This window comes from Talaromyces proteolyticus (assembly GCF_021365285.1).
Source record: "Talaromyces proteolyticus strain PMI_201 chromosome Unknown BGW36scaffold_3, whole genome shotgun sequence".
NCBI lineage: Eukaryota > Fungi > Ascomycota > Eurotiomycetes > Eurotiales > Trichocomaceae > Talaromyces > Talaromyces proteolyticus.
The window spans coordinates 2,657,311-2,673,426 of NW_025764279.1; the positions used below are offsets into that span (position 1 = coordinate 2,657,311).

The following is a 16,116-nucleotide window of genomic DNA, read 5'->3' on the forward strand; positions in this document are numbered from 1 at the left end:
ACGGGTTTCCTGATGACTTCGTCTTCTACGACGGACCTTCAGGTTCATACCATTATTTCGCTCGGGCTGTTCCACCTCCGATAGTGAGGACTTTAGCAAGGGGCATCCGGGAGATTATTGAGCAATCTCGGGGCTGGGACCTGGGCGAAGCTTCTATGGAGGGCGTATGGACGAATTCATGGGGAACTAAACGGCCAAGGATGGGATCGTAAGATTTAAAAAGTGTTTCGGAATTGCAAGAATTCCCTTCTGGATGTTCCTAACGTCTCTGTGATTTTCGTCGAACACGTTCTTTTTGCACTACTTATTGGCTCGAGATTTAGCGGTCTTGCCTATCTATGAAAAACCTAATAATATTGAGCCTATTAATGCGTTTATAAAATCAAGATCGGGTGGTTAGTATGAGATCATTGAGGCTACATGATATTCATTTCATTAAGAGAACTCTTAATAAGTTGATAAAGGAAGGTTCTGTAGAGATTTTCCTGCGCTACCGGTGTTTAAATATCGAGAAAGACATGTTACTGTCCATATATACTAACATTGAAGCACCTACATGCCTAATGCCCCAAATTGCCTCGTTTATCAAAGAGGTCTAATTACCCGGTCCCTGGTTGACTGCTTCACCCGCAACCCTAGTCTTCGCCGATCATCTCCGACGGGTATTGACCGATCATCTCCGCAGTACACGCAGAAAGACGTCAGAAGTCGCATCCGATGAACTAATTCTTAATGAAACGTGTACGAGCGTAGTTTGACGTGGTGCACAAGGGGCTAATACGTTACAAAAAGTTGCGCTGAAAGCTGAAGAGAAGTAACTCCGTGTCGAGAGTCGACAGGCGCCGTATGATTTTATCATTCGAAGTTTGTTACATCAATTGATGATTCATTTGATCGTTCTGTCAATGTCTATTACCTGCCTTAGTAAGGACCATTCCATCAACACTCGGAGATAATCGGTCTAGAAATACAGTACGTCATCAATTTGATTGATTGCGGTGGAGAACCTATCAATTAATGGGTTTAAATACCCCGAAGTGATGCATATGCAATATGGTGTTTTTCTATCCAGAGATTAAGTGATATGCGGCAAAGTTTCCTCCATAAATTGGCCGTCTTTGAACTCACGTACTAGTCCATTAGTGTTCATTTTAAACAATCATGTCAACGCCTGCTCGACATCGCGCCCTTGTCCTCGACTCCATTGAGGACGGCTTCCATGTCAAAACGGTCCCAACCCCAACCCCTGATCTTGGCAGCGCCATTATCCGCATTGACACTGTCGGAGTGCTCTCTTACCACCGCGAAGTTTATAACGGCGAGCGCCATTACTCTTTCCCTAAACCCCTGATTGGTGGCTTAAATGCTATTGGCCATGTTGCCTCCCTCGCTGCCGATGCAACCACCCTACAATGCGGTCAGCTTGTATATGTTGATTGTGTTATTCACGGACGCGATAACCCAGATGTCGTGTTTCTTTCGGCCATCCACGACGGTGACTCCGACGGGAGTAAGAAGCTAATGCAGGAAGTATGGCGCGACGGAACATTTGCCGAGTACGCCAAGGTACCTTTGGAGAATTGCATACCTCTGGATAAAGCGACACTATGCCATAGTCTGGGTTATTCAACCCAAGAGCTGATGTACATTGGTCACCTACTGGTTCCTTTTGGCGGACTTCGTGATATCAACATCGAACCCGGTGAAACAGTTCTCATAGCCCCGGCAACAGGCACATATGGTGGTGCTGGCGTCCAGGTTGCTATCGCCATGGGGGCGAGAGTTATTGCAATGGGCCGCAATGAGAAAGAGTTGGCAAGATTGAAGGATCATGTGCTTAGAGGCTCACCGAACGCAAATATTCATACTCTCAAAATGACACAAGACGAGACGACTGACGCCGTTGCGTTGCAAGAGTTGGGGCCCCTTGACGCTGTCCTGGACTTCACGCCACCCCATGGATCCGAGTCACCACATTTAAGAAGTGCAATCAAAGCCTTGCGCCGTGGTGGCCGCATTAGCATCATGGGATTTAACAAAAACCCAATGGTGCCTTGGATCTTCGTGGCCAAAGACATCTCAATGAAAGGAAAGTTAATGTATGATCGATCAGACATTGTGCAGTTTATCAAGATGCTACAAGCAGGCCTATTTCCTCGGGACAAGAACTTTGTGGACGCAAAGACCTTCAAACTGGAGGAATGGAAGGAAGCTTTTGACGTGGCGGCTGAACATACGGGCATTGGGAAGCTTGTTAGTCTCATACCATAAGTATTCATAAAACATAGAAGCAGCCTTAAACTTTTGAGACCGCAGATTATGTTTAATTTCATCGTATCCTCTGTCACAGCATCTCTCCGATTACGCCATCATAGTAATTGTGAATAGTTAGATGGAAAATGATGATTGACATGCAGTGCATTTGACTAGGCTATTAATTGAAGATACTGAAGAAATGGAAGGTGAAGGAAAATTCCGACAAATAGATGATAATTGAGATAACTGACAGTTACAGAAGATGGATAGAAAAATTCTGTTGTGCAACAATGCCCCATGGGGGCGTTTGCTTCACTTCACCTACGTTCTGACGGTAGCCCTAACCCTAACACGGTGTCCACTTTCCACCCTTGATTAGGGCAAGCATATAGACTATATCAGGTTGAGTGATTAAGAAGAAAATTAGAGATATATAATTTTGACAGTATCTAAGTGTCATATTAATATGTACATAATAAGTGATAGAGTATAGCTGATGAGACGTCCAGTGAACGCGGTTGTCTAGTGAGATGATTGCGCTCGAGTACTCGATATTCGAGGCTGATTGATTATATGGGTATATGAGAATATCGCCGACAGATGGCAGTCGTCTAGTTAGTCGTTTTTGTTCACTCCTTTCTAAGGAAGAGAACGAATGTTTTGCACTCAAAGATATCATCCAAAAAAAAGGGGTTGTAGAAATTTTATGGCTCGTAAGCCCCTCGGACATGTACTCGATGTACAGTTCTCGTTCGTCGCACCGCGTATCGACTGCTCTCGCCCAGTCGACCAAGCGCCAGGGTTTCCAAGGTCTTTTCCTTTTCGCCACCCCAAAAATTCGCAACGCTGCATGTTCGCACGCCTCTTCTCTTGCTCTGGATTGACGGAATGAAGAAATGCGTGACGCCGGCGCCAACGATCATAGCGGCACTGAACACAACCAGAATCCAGCCATATCGTTGCGTTTCATCGTTACCCGCGCCACTGCTGCCAATGTTGTAGTAGGCCGAGAGAAGCTGGACTAGGATAGAGCCTAGTTTGCCAGCCCCGGCACTCAGGCCATGGCAGAAAGCGCGGTAGCGGGTGGGGAATACTTCGGCGGGGATCATGTAGGTGGTGGCATTAGGGCCTAGAGAGGCGTAATTAGCACCTTGGAGATACGGACTTGAAGGTTAGGCGGTAAACATACCAAGGTTGAATAGCAGCTGCCCAATAATGTACAGCACTACTGCAACCGGCCCCTCTTGGTGGGTTGTGATGAACATGACGCCCATGGCGATAAACAGAGCCGCTAGAGTAAGGAATCCATATTTCTGGAGAGAGACACGATTGACTTTGGGTGCTATAAGGATAAGCAATAGGCCTCCAATGACACTGCCTGTGTTCAGAATGACCATGGCATGGACGGATGTATTGAAGAACATGGTGAATATATTGGCGTTCGGGCTGTCATCAGTCTTCCACGAAGGTGCAGGGCCATGTAAATTCAAGGAACCCCAAGCTTTGGCCAGGAATTGAGGACTTGAAAGGCCAATGCCATAAAAGCCAAAGTCGAGAAACATCCAGGCAAGCGACGTTCCCACCAAGGTGCGCCAATTACCTTCAGTCCAGAAGTAATGCACCATATCGGTATAGGCCAGGCGCCAGTGAGATTGTAGAGTTGGGGGATGTAATGTATACTCGGTATTTGTAGAAATGCTACCGCCAACAACTGAAGAGCCGTCGATAGAACCGGCACTTACTTGCGAGAAGCTTGACGAAGCAGGGAGCGTCGATCCGTCCCAAGGTCGATCGAACTCTGGATCCACATCGGCGAGTTGTTCGCCAAACAATGCACTGGCATCAAACTCGGCTTTGATTGGGTCGTTATCAATATCAAGTAGATAACGAGGGGTTTCCGGGATAGCGAATCGGAAGAGAGAAGCCACCACTGCAGGAACAACTCCAATGCCAATGACCCAGCGCCACATGATGTCTACAGACCGAATGGGGTCGTCGTTACCGTTGCCTCTGGTGACAGCGACGACAATAAGCGAAACAAGATTACCAGCGACCTGGCCTAAAGGTTGCATGAAAAAGACAGCCGCTAACATGCGAGCGCGGTGCTTCGTCGGGGCGAATCTATTGGGCCGTCAGTTTAAAAAAAAAAAAATTCTGTTTGTCCAAAAAGTCCAATCCAGATAGAAGGAATAACGTACTCAGAAGTGATGACAGCACTGAGGGGATAATCGGCACCAACGCCGATACCAGTCACAATGCGCCACCAGATCAGCCAAGCAAATATATTCATACTGGCGTGTTCTCCTGTCGATGCCATGGTGACGCCCAAAGTCGACGTGATTAGGAGCACCAATTCTACACCGTACATCTTCTTGCGACCGTTTTTATCGGCCAAAAATCCAAAGGCGACCTGTCCCAGTAATGTCCCTCCCAGGGTAGCGATGTTAATGAAGGTTGATCGTTTCGAGCTTACATCGTTCTGCCAATAGACATATGTGATCATAGGAAGAGCGATATTGCTAGCGAAGAGCTACTCCAGTCAGTGGAGATTCACATACTTGGCTAGAAGAGAAGTTGGAAACTTACAGTATATCCATCGAGGAAGAAGCCGACACCGGCGACAAAAACGACAATCCATTGAAACCTTTGACGATCTATTGTATCGTAAATTTGTTGCATGCGCACATAGCGATCCTATTTTATCATCCGTATCAATTAGCACGATATGAATAGCTCGAATACGTAGAATGATAGGCGCACTGTTTCATGGTCGAAGTCACGGGCCCGGTCGGTTTTGTACAACCGATTGAGTCGGCCCATGGTGGGCTAGTTGGGTTTGATGACACGACACTGCTATCGATAACACGGGGACACAACAGAATATAACAGCGAGATAATGCGTCTATATGCCACAGGCGATGGAATGTTCTTCTAGCATCGGCGGGGAGCGTTCAATTCATAGTGAGCTAGCGATCACAAAACGTGGTTGAGAGAAACTTTGGCGACTTGCGACTCCGAAACTGAGGCTTATCACATGGACAACGCCGCAGGAATAGGTTTTGTCCGGTCGGAATCCGTTTTCTTGTCTTCCCCCGTCTCGGCAGTCTCAGCAAGAAGCAGTAGAATCTGGATGGAGGACGAGTGGCGTGATGGTGAAAACTAGCAGGCTGGGCACCCTCCATGCTGGAAGTGACGGACGAGGGCCAGGCACAAACTAGTTATGTATCGCCGATAAGCGACTGAGCAGTGTGTCCAGGCTGCGTGCGAGAGACTAGCGGTCTCTCACGAGGCTAGCGCGGCATGGATTTTCCACTGAGAGTTCTACCTTCAACATGATCTTTTCTGGAGCCAAAAGTTTGCAGGGAAGGAAAGCTCGCCGCTCATGCCCATAGGCTACATGGGAGAAGGCGAGAGCGCTGAGCAGGCCATAGAAGTACCGCCGCGCTGCACGTGCTGGCCGGCAGCCATTGAGCGAACGCAGCAAAGACAGGCCCCAGAGCTCTGGGAGACCCGCTGCCCCGCTGCCCCGCCGGTCCACCTTGCCCACCTTACCCACCAGCCTGTGCTAGCCTGATCAAATCTAGGTTGCTCAGCTAGTAAGGTGGCGCGCCGCACGGGCCCAGCTGGCTCAGGGGCCAGGGCTGTCATTTGCGGCGAGCCGGCTTTGCCGCTGGAACGTTGACTGCCCTAGTCCACTTCAGGCATGGCCAGTCTCTCGGCTCTCACTCGGATGACGAGTATCGTCCCCCGCGGTGCTTCCATCACGGGCAGCTGCTGTGCCGCCCTATTGGCTGGTGCCTCGACAAAATGAAGAAAAAGCAACAGCAGGCCATCAGCATCGTACAAAAGTAATAATTAAAGTAATAAGAATGCTCTGTCATGTGTTCGAGTCCATTCGATTCGGTTGTATATGGCTAGCATTGGTGAATGAGTCAACGTACCAGCTACGTCGTGGGAATTGGGATATATCAATCCATTGACAGTCATAAAGCAAATAGAATAATATATATATATAATAATAATAATAATAAATATAAGCAGCGAATTAAGGGATATACACAAAAACATCACGAGATGGGTATTGGGTTCTTCGAACAAAGAAGATAAAGAGATCCAAGAAGAATAGAAACAAAAGCTTCTATATGCAATAACTCCGTAATGCAACCCAATCATATCAGACGCCGTAGACCGTAAAGACAGATTCCATATTCTAACCAACCGTTGCCCAGTTCCCCCACCCGCGTAATAGTATACTTAGTCATCAAAAATATATCAGTCGAGAAATTTGGTCATGATTTGGCCAAACTCTTTGCGTTCTGTAATACCATTAGTGGTGGGGAAAATATGGCTAGGCGGCCGACGTACCATCGTCGTCCAGAAATTGAAGCTGTAGCACCTTCATCTCAGCCAGAAGCTCAAAGTTTGGCCGGAGGTGTAGGGAGATAGGTCGACTCGCCTTCTTGGGCACGTCGATGCGGTCGATGCAGTTCACTAACACTATATCAGCGATCTATCCGAAAACACATAAACCCATATACAAGGTAGACATGTTACTCACATGGCACCGATACATATCGCTTCCTGTCTTTCCGCTGAGAGTTGGCAAAGAACAGCAACACCATGCGGTCGTGGTGGCCGCGGAGCAGACGCAGGTTCTGGCTGATACACTCTTCGCCACGGCCCTTCGACTTGGCTTCAGCAATGCCGGCGATAAAAACGAGCTTCGACGCTAGGAGAGTTTCTTGGAACCGGACACAGTCTAGGAAAATTAGGATCTGGAGCTTATAGAACACGCCGAAAAAAGAGACTCACCATCCCAATTATCGAAGGTATAAGACAGTTGCGTTGTAAAGGTTGTGTTGGCCGTCTGAACTGTCTGTTCATCTAGAAAAGACACCCGCAGAGGCGTGTCATCGGAAAGTCGTGGGTATTCGAGATGCGGTACCGGAAGTCGGGTATTGGCGACTTCACCGGATCACATTAGATTTGTTCACACAGTGGCGGTGAAAATAACCATGGCCACTCACAGGTATGCACAAACGAGTGCTGTTGACCGCCGAGTTCCAAAGATTTTAGAGTCCCGTTCGCTTCTTTAATAATATCGATGTATCCGTATTGGATGCGAAATAATCGGGATTTTCGAATGAATGATCTGGACGCACCGAATATCAGCAAGAATGGCGCGGCGCGGGCTTGTACACCACATACATAGTCACAGAAGGCCTTAGCTTGAGTCGAACCACCTCGTCTGGCATTAATCGCGGGCTTCTCAGATGATCGCTCACTGTGGGCGAGGTCGACGTTGCGGGACTCGGCGGGGGGATATAAGTCTTGTCAGACAACAGGCTTGTTTCCGAGTTTTGTGTCGTCGTCGAAATGTAGCTGACACATCGTGAATTGCGAAGGGGCCAGTCCGGCCAGTCTTCAAAGTCATGAGTGGAAACTGCGTCCATCATTCTGCTGTCCTTGCGGACCGAGCAATATAGTATACTACCTCAGCAGCACACGACTAAACGAGCAGCAACAACAGATAGAGGCGAGGTGATGTAATAATCATAAGAGGAGAGAGTGGGCCTGTTATTTTAAAAGACGTCGGAAGCACTTGCATTATTCGGAGTGGGTTCGTGAAATGGGTATTTTGTTGCTTTTCCCCCTCAGATGTCCCTTGCCCACCGGGGTCGGTGATTGAGAATTTAGCTGCGAGACAGGTAATAATGAGAGTAATATGGCGGTGGAGGGGGGTAGCTCTGACCAGGCTTCTGACTAGATTTGAAGCGAATAGACGAGGGAGAAGCTGGGCCACGCAATCAGAGACAGAAAGACGATAGTCAGTTGGCTGGCTCGGGCAGACAGCATGCCGACTTTATTATTATTATTAACATGCTGGGTTAATGAGATGCGTTAATGGAAAAAGACGACGTAGCGAGGCATGGCCACGATCAATGACGGATTGCGGGGCGGTGATTGGGCCAGGCTGCAGGGCATGAGGACGGTGCAGGTCGCCTACAGCGGCTCCTCGGAGGGCTGGCCAGAGCTGATTGCACACGCCTAACCCGATCGCAGCCGACAGCAGCGCTACCCATAGTGAGCCTGGGGAGCCAGAACGTGCGTGGATGAGTGGCTGACAGTAAACGCGGTTACCTATGCTTGTCTCTTGACATGCAGCGCTAGCGTGGCTTGTTCCGGCTAGCGCCTAGCGCCTACTTTGTTGGTCTTGGTGCGTCTCCACCACTCCTTCCTCATCCAGCATGGCCATTGCATATTTATTATTTCATATTATTATTATTATTATTAGCATTGCTGCACTCAGCTATTGGTGCTGTCCGGTGCCGAGCTATGCAGAGCTCATAGTAATAATTCTGGAGTTATCACTCACTGATTCCAGAGCAAGGTGCGTATAGCGCTCTAGGTTACGCACTAGCCGCATCAATGGTTGTAAAGCTTGTCTACGTCACTCGTTCCATGGTACCCTTCCACGACCCATGGCGAGGGTAGACCCACCCGCGAACTAAGATAATATTAATATTTATTAATATGCAATAATACAATAAAAACAACACCGACAGTGAACGACAATGGTATAGCCGCCAAGAATATGTCTGCGTATCGTCTCATCAAGAGAGAAAAAGAAAGGACCGCTCAATGACAATTATGGAACCACCCGAAAGCTCTCGACAACCACGTGGTGCTTAGCGTCGTGTCCATGGGGTGGAATCCTCCTGGCAGCACCCTGCTAGCTCATTATCCGAGCTTCTAGATCAAGACAGCATGCTTCCGGGAGTGGGTTCAGTGGCCTTGCTTACACGAAGGCCTACGTATTAGATAATAGATCGTCGCCTACTATCCCCTCGGGGATGTGAATCAAACCGGTGGGGTGTTAGAAGAACTCGGTCAAGGACGCGTCGCTTCGGTCAAAAGCAAAGTGTGGGCTAAATTGCTAGAATTATCGTATAATTTAAATTGCGGTTAATTATGCTCATTATTATATATATGTCGTGCTTTTATCGCCCACTGAAAAGAAACAGGAGCTATGGCCAAGGCATGTTATCGAAAAAATACCCGTGCGCTGGCATTGCCATCCCGTCAAAGTCATAACCCTCCAGAAGACTATCCATGTTGAGATTAGACGGAGACGAAGAGGCGATGGCTGAGCCGGGTGGATGGTGTGGCGTCGGATCTAGAATCTCATCTAGGATCGCCGTAAGTCTTTTCTCGGCTTCTTTGCAAAGCGCGTAGTTGCCATACGTCGGCCGTGTAATCCACGACAGAGACGAGACAAAGACCGTCAGGTTGCGGATAACCTCTGTCCTCGCCGGCATGACGAAAGTGGTGCTTCCTTGGTTTTGATGAAGAAGGTGGATGGCGAGCATGCTTGCACCGGGGACGCCGTAGTACAGCATCTGAACTTCATGTTAGAGACCACGGTAGTAAAACGCTACACGGGTGAGGGGAAGCCACTGACCAGCCACGCGTAATGCCGACTTCGGTCAATCATGAATTCGCGGTTCACGCTGACCTTGTTCACGGTTGTCAGCATTTCCCGGGCAGTGTCGAAGAGGGCTGCATGGCCGCTGCCAGTCTGTTTGACGATCGCTTGTTGCAGCAGAAAGCATGAGTAGCGCTGTTCGAGGTACGGGATGACCAGCGGATAGCGAGAAGCCCAGGAGTTGGCAGGCGTGTCAGGCGCGCCTTCCTCCTGGTGGTCAAACCGCAAATGGGAAGGTGTGGCATCCCAGGTCGCTCTTGCCTTGTCGAGCACCGCGCTGTAGCAAGTTATCCATTAGCCATGTGATGCTGTCTACTACAAGACGCAATTATAGACGTACTTTGCTCGACCTTCGAACTCTACCGTGTCAACCTGTTTTTGCCCGAGAACGACATCGAGCACCTCTTCACGCACAAGCGATTGGAAGAATCGCATCCGTAAAAGACTTGTTGCATGCGAAGCAGTCTTGTTCCATCCAAGGGGGTCCATCTGTGCAAATGCTCGCCCAAGCGCCTCCGGTCCAGCCACTATATCCTCTTCGCCGATATCGAGCGGAGCGCTGATTTTGCAGTACCGTGATGAAATGAGTGGAGGCCTGCCCATGAATGTTGCCATGCTTTTGTCGTAGACGAAGCTCGACGCAAAGCATATCGCTCTCCATTGTGATAGGAAAAAAGGGCAATCGTCATCGCTCCCTCGATGGAGGCCAGCCGTGAACAAAGTAGATGCGAGAACTCCGACTTGGCGCCACGTCAAATAGCCTTTACATCTTCATTAGTATTTGGCTATCCGCTGAAAAGGTAGAATGTCAAAGCATACAGATATCGCCATATCGATGAGTCTTCAACTTCCCGTCATTCGTCTGAAGATAGATGAGTAGCTCGTTGACCGATGATGGATGCTCGCAGAATTTGGTGCAGATGTCGCTAGCTTCAATAAGCAAGCTTAACAGTGTTTCCTTATTAATTTTGACATTGAGCAGCAGTGGGTCTGTATCAGGCGTCCCAACAAGAGCCATCCCTGCGAGAGCAAAAAAGTTACCAATAGCCTCCCACCGGAAGTTCAAGCCCGTAAATGATGCGCAGTACTGCTCGACAGTCATGGACTTGTTGACTGACATTGGCCTCGATGAGTTCTGGAAGATTAGATGGGAAAAGCGCGTCAGTTGAGCGTCTATAGTGGCAGGCTCAAAGCGCTCAAACGCCTCTCTGATTGAGCCGGTAATTGCGCTGACGATACTATTTGGGATACCAGAAAACCTATGAGTTGTCTGGAATTTAACAACGAGAGCGTCACAAACAGGATAGAGGCTGATCAATCTCAGCACCTCAACGCCAATCTGGATGTTGTCCGGCTGCAAGTTTCGGGGAATCGTGATATGAAGTGTTTCAAAAGCAGTTGGAATCTCACTGCCAAAATCACGGAGGATTGAAAAGCAATTACTGGGGCCCAAGTAGCCTGACAGCGCCCAGCCATTTTCGGATGATACATGGCTATTGGGACTTTGAATTGGAGTGCTGGTTTGGTAAGGTGCAAGTCTTTTGTATTTCAAAGCAAAGCGTTGTGTCTATATGAGTTCAATTTGCCCCTAACGGAATTGCGGAGGGTGGTTTGGGGGCCATACGGAGTCACTAGCTGGTTTTCAGGGACAGCGCCAATGCCAGGGGTCTTCCTGGTCATGGGCGATGGGTGGTAGAAGCATTTATGCGCAATATCCTTTGCCATACATCGGCCACACACCGGTGTCACATGATCGCATTTGAGTTTCGACTTGCGACACGGTTCGCACGACTGGAGTGTCCCGTTTCGACGGGTCCGAGGACCGGATTGTTGCATAGTCCCGGTCGACGAGGCATGAAGTCTGGCCTACAAAGTAATCTGGAGTTGTGTTATTTTTTTGCGGCCTGAGGTATGACTCGATCCTGATTGATGCCTAGGCATAGAAGAGTTGAAAGCGATTTCGGCTGCGACTAGCCCTGTTTAGTGCCTTAGTCATGATAGGGTGTCAGGCTAGTGCGGTAATTTACCTAGGAATAATTGGTCGAATATGCTAAGAATAAATCAAGATAATTATATTCAACTAGCCACTTATTATAAACAAGCTTGCGTCTTATATATTAGAGAATTTATTTTTTACAATAAATTTATATTAGTGATCAGGCAAGCTGATGAGAATCTCGAAGAATATTGATATCCGAGATGCCAACTAGGTGCGGGCCCATTATTTTGATGTCCGGCAGTAAGCAAGGCGGTACGGCGGAGTAAATCGACTTACAGGACAATGTAGGTTTTTCCATTAGGTTTTTCTACCGCCTAGGCAACTAACATTATATTTAACCAATCAAACCATATATTATGGAAATAAACAGAATATTTACGACCCTGGGGCACCTAAAGGCAGCAAACGCTCTCAAGGTACTCCGTATCTGGAGGCAGCGAGTGCCCTCGGAGATATTTACTTCGGAGATATCTACTTCGGGGATGTCTACCTCGGGGATGCCTAGAAGCAGCAGGCGCATGGTGACATGACAAAACAGTCTTCGAGCCTTTCCGATAGACCGGATCATTAATATGCATAAAGCATAGATGAATGAGCGGTGTGACTTGAGAACAGCTTCCACCATCCAAAATTAGGAAACATAATCCATTCTATTAGCGGTGGATCATTCCAGCGATACTGAAGAGTAGCTTCTTCCCACTGAGACAGTAGACGGTAGACAATTCATAAAACTAAACACTTTACGGTAGTACTAGCACACAGAACCTTCAGTATATTCTATTCAAATTCTCTTTTCGGAGGCACTTCTAGCAATACATAAATGTGCTGACAGAGATCGGTTAGATCTAAGGGGAAATGTTAACCAGTGCCCTCTCCTCTATGTTACAGAGAAGCACAATCCAGAGAAAATATAGAACAATTGTATTAATCAAGTCGTCTAAGTTCCACGAACTATTCATTCGAAAGTGCATCCATTGACTTTGTCGAAACTATTTCTAAAGATTCAGAACCAGATAATGAAGGATGAAATCATGGTCAGATCAGGTTTATTTTCCATGGTAGTCTGACTCACCATATACTCATTTTTTCGATAACAGTGACTTGATTAATTTGGATGAGATTAACCTGAGACTTTAGTGCCGTATGGTTGTGTTGGCACCACGTCTAGAATTCCCTTCGTCCTCAGAAGGAATATAATCAGACTCTGAGATTAGTTCTTCGTCACTTTCAGATATAGCTGATTGGGAGCTAGGACACGGCAATGGAGCGACTGTGCTACGTCTCGGTGTTCTCATGTATAAGACTGTGAGTTCCAGATAGCAACAAAATTCGTCATATGTCTAACCTTGGCTCCCAAGTTCATGAGGATGCATCCACATCTATCTAGATATACTCAAAGGTATCTATATATATAGTATCAGGTACTTTACAAAAGTGAAAATAAAACCATCCTGTCAGACTACACTGGGAAATAATGGTTATTCACTAGTAAGTAAAAGTTGTTCTTATGTAAATGAACCTCTTGTGGGGCTTCATGGTTATAAATGGCTTTACAGGAACACTACACGAGATGCGCAGGTTTAAATTGACACATCTAACTAGGAAAGATTCTATGTCCTAATGTCAGGAAGAGGCTGTTTGACCGGATAAGTTTAACATAAGCTGAATACAGGTGACGTTGTGATGGTTGTTTACATTAAATGGGTTTAAATCCAGTTACTTATAATTCAAGTCGTAGGATAGAGTCTTGATGATATATTAGTTTATAATCAAAAGCAATGTCAGTTTGCATTTTGGAATTTGTAACTTGTTGACATGTTGGATGATATAAGTCTTGGCTAAATACAGAATACAGAATACAGAATAGTCATGAACCTGTGCACAGCCAACACAAATTAAAACAGTGGGTATTATGAAGGATACCGTTGAAGAAACTCTTTTTTCTATAGCGATATTTTCTATCTAGTCATATTCGAAGATGCCACACGCGGTATCAATGCAAACACATGAGCCTTGCCATAGGTGTTCCCTTTCTGTCGATAGGACCCAGCGCTATAAATTAAATAAAAATCCACAATTTCCTACAACTCAAAGCCGGTTTGCTAAACATTTGTATTTCAATTACTTTCCGCAATGATGTGTTTCGAATACGTTCTTGTATCTGTTCTGGCAGTGTGTTTGCCATCATCGTCAACAATGTGTAGGGCGGTAACTAAATATGTACTCGCCGGGAGAGCTCCGATTTTATCGTCGTTATTGATGGACTGATTGACGGCAAAACCCGCATAAGTGACCCGGTCACCCAAAAAATGGCACGCTACTCTGGTAAAAACTCGTTCTTCTACGCATCCGAAACCTTTTCCAAGTTGGCTAACCATCGAGCCTAGTATAATGCTGTTAGTTAGATGGGAGACCTTGCGATACTAAAATATTCAGCTTAACCTCCAATCAATATACAAGTCGGCAACATCATCAACTAGGTGTTTCTCCAAACTCGTGACACTATCGTAATCTCCAGCTCACGGGCCAAATACCGAAGAATAGGAATGTGCTGGAGAAGAAGATCGTCAATCCGAGCTGATTTCAATTGCAATGGAGTTTTCTCGTTTACTTGAGTCAAGGAAAAACTGTTATCCTCAAGCACTGGTACCTTTCCGGTTTTGCTAATACCCTTCTTCTGCAACCCGATTTTGGTATCCTTCCAACTTTCATTGAACGGATATCTAGTGTCGTGGAAGCCTATTTCGGCATCTTTCAAAAAGAGATTAGTTTGGAAATCCTTTTGTAAGTTTTTAAAAGAAATCCCAAGGCCAGGTACGCTTACCGGATTACTTCGCCACGACCACGACCTAGAGATACAATGTCTAGGTAATGAAAATAAGCTTTCCTTCAGAAGCAGACATCTTTCTATATCAAAGTTTTACCGCAATTGATTTCGTACGAACTCTAATACTTGGAATGAGCGAGATATCTTGATCCATATCAGGCCGTCTAAAAGCAATCTATATAATAACCTCTGCTGGGAATCCTACCATCCTACAATTGTATTAGGAGATAATTTGTCCTCTGTACGCAATCACATGCGTTGTAGATGTTATGGGCCTCTATTGTGTGGTTGTGGGTCAGATTGCAGTTTCCATATTGGGTAAATGGAAACAGAACGATAGGATTCCCTCCGCCGACGCTTCCGCCCCTACACCCTGGTCTTAAAATACCACGGTATTAGTTTTAACACAGCACTAAAAATTAGTGCGAGGCTATTCCTATAAAAGGGAAGACGAATTCCATATCCGGTAAGGAAATTATATGGCTTTCCTAAACCCAGTATAGCGCTGTGTTTCGCGTCTTTTAAATTTAACGTTATAATCAGCTAATGTCCCCCACTGTATCTAGGGAATATTACTTGATTATCTGCACTCAATATGAAGCTTGTGTAAGGCACTTGCGTTGTTGCGGGGTAGCTGTTAAACGGCTAATAGCTATGGTCTGAAATATGAGGTTTTAATAGAGTAAGTTGCTGCCATCTAAAGTACCATGTGAACAAAAATCTGGAAGGAGTGCGAGCCAATGATGGCTGATACCGACCGTTTTGGCTCTGAGGCTGGCTGAATGTAGCAGTCAGTCTCACCACCAGAGGCTACTAGCATGACTGCAGAACTTATGCCATTGGCGTCTATCACAAGCAGACTTACGAGTCGATCAGCTACATCGCAACCCCCGCGCCACTCACGCCCCTCCTCCAACCGGACGATGCGTCACAGAGCTCGGTTAGGTTTGCTTCCTGCAAAATCGAGAACGTAGATGGTTACCAAATTGTCCAGTTTCCTGATACGCCCGAGCCTGGTTTTCCGTGGCGCCATTCTCCACGCAATTCAGTAACACCCAACAACAACAAAGGAAGAAGCAGAGCGCCTCTCGGCATTAAAAGCCTTTCGGGGTAAGATGCACCACGTTACTTACATATCCCAATTTTTGGTGGAAAATCAGGGAGTTTTTATGCATTGGCCATTTCGCCACCTATTAACAAATATTGGTTACATCTTTAGACGGGCGTAAGTAGATACATTCTAGGTGTAGAGGCTTGTAGAACCCGTCAACTAACAGACACTAGGAGGGAGGGTCTATCCCAACGCAGTAGACACGCAGCTGAAATATTCAGCACTCGTATTATTCCGTTCTAATCCAAAATGAGCCCGACGCATCATTTCTGCAGGACGCTTATGCGTGAATCTGCAGTTCTGATTTGAGGGGTCTAAGGTCGCCAACTGTGGCTTTAATCGACTCTTCTCACACACGGACGCTGTATATACTACGCTCTTGAGAATATAAATAGGAGCCTCTCCTCTTCCTTTCCCCCAAATTGTACACATATATC

The 16,116-nt window shown here is 46.7% G+C and overlaps 4 protein-coding genes across 4 annotated transcripts; 1 reads left to right on the forward strand and 3 right to left on the reverse strand.

Annotated features, from left to right (window-relative positions):
- Window positions 1–1,161: 1,161 nt before the first annotated feature.
- Window positions 1,162–2,271, forward strand: BGW36DRAFT_290260 (chaperonin 10-like protein; the record flags this gene model as incomplete). Its single annotated transcript, XM_046210750.1, has 1 exon — window positions 1,162–2,271. One exon carries the CDS (start codon window positions 1,162–1,164, stop codon window positions 2,269–2,271), a length of 1,110 nt encoding a protein of 369 aa, XP_046075852.1.
- A 689-nt stretch (window positions 2,272–2,960) lies between these two features.
- BGW36DRAFT_356595 (phosphate transporter) lies at window positions 2,961–5,076 on the reverse strand (the record flags this gene model as incomplete). Its single annotated transcript, XM_046213792.1, has 5 exons — window positions 2,961–3,385; window positions 3,446–4,377; window positions 4,455–4,786; window positions 4,843–4,950; window positions 5,017–5,076. The coding sequence occupies 5 exons, from the start codon at window positions 5,074–5,076 to the stop codon at window positions 2,961–2,963; spliced, it is 1,857 nt and encodes a 618-aa protein (XP_046075853.1).
- Window positions 5,077–6,242: 1,166 nt separating this feature from the next.
- BGW36DRAFT_372928 (uncharacterized protein) lies at window positions 6,243–8,150 on the reverse strand. The gene is made up of 6 exons (XM_046215528.1): window positions 7,465–8,150; window positions 7,284–7,408; window positions 7,069–7,221; window positions 6,815–7,015; window positions 6,622–6,747; window positions 6,243–6,572 (listed from the first exon to the last, which is right to left on the reverse strand). Exons 1-6 carry the CDS (start codon window positions 7,710–7,712, stop codon window positions 6,529–6,531), a joined length of 897 nt encoding a protein of 298 aa, XP_046075854.1. The 5' UTR covers window positions 7,713–8,150; the 3' UTR covers window positions 6,243–6,528.
- A 1,031-nt stretch (window positions 8,151–9,181) lies between these two features.
- On the reverse strand, window positions 9,182–11,668 carry BGW36DRAFT_372931 (putative C6 transcription factor). Its single transcript, XM_046215529.1, has 5 exons — window positions 11,367–11,668; window positions 10,562–11,280; window positions 10,083–10,503; window positions 9,719–10,019; window positions 9,182–9,656 (listed from the first exon to the last, which is right to left on the reverse strand). Exons 1-5 carry the CDS (start codon window positions 11,576–11,578, stop codon window positions 9,285–9,287), a joined length of 2,025 nt encoding a protein of 674 aa, XP_046075855.1. The 5' UTR covers window positions 11,579–11,668; the 3' UTR covers window positions 9,182–9,284.
- Between the last annotated feature and the right edge of the window lie 4,448 nt (window positions 11,669–16,116).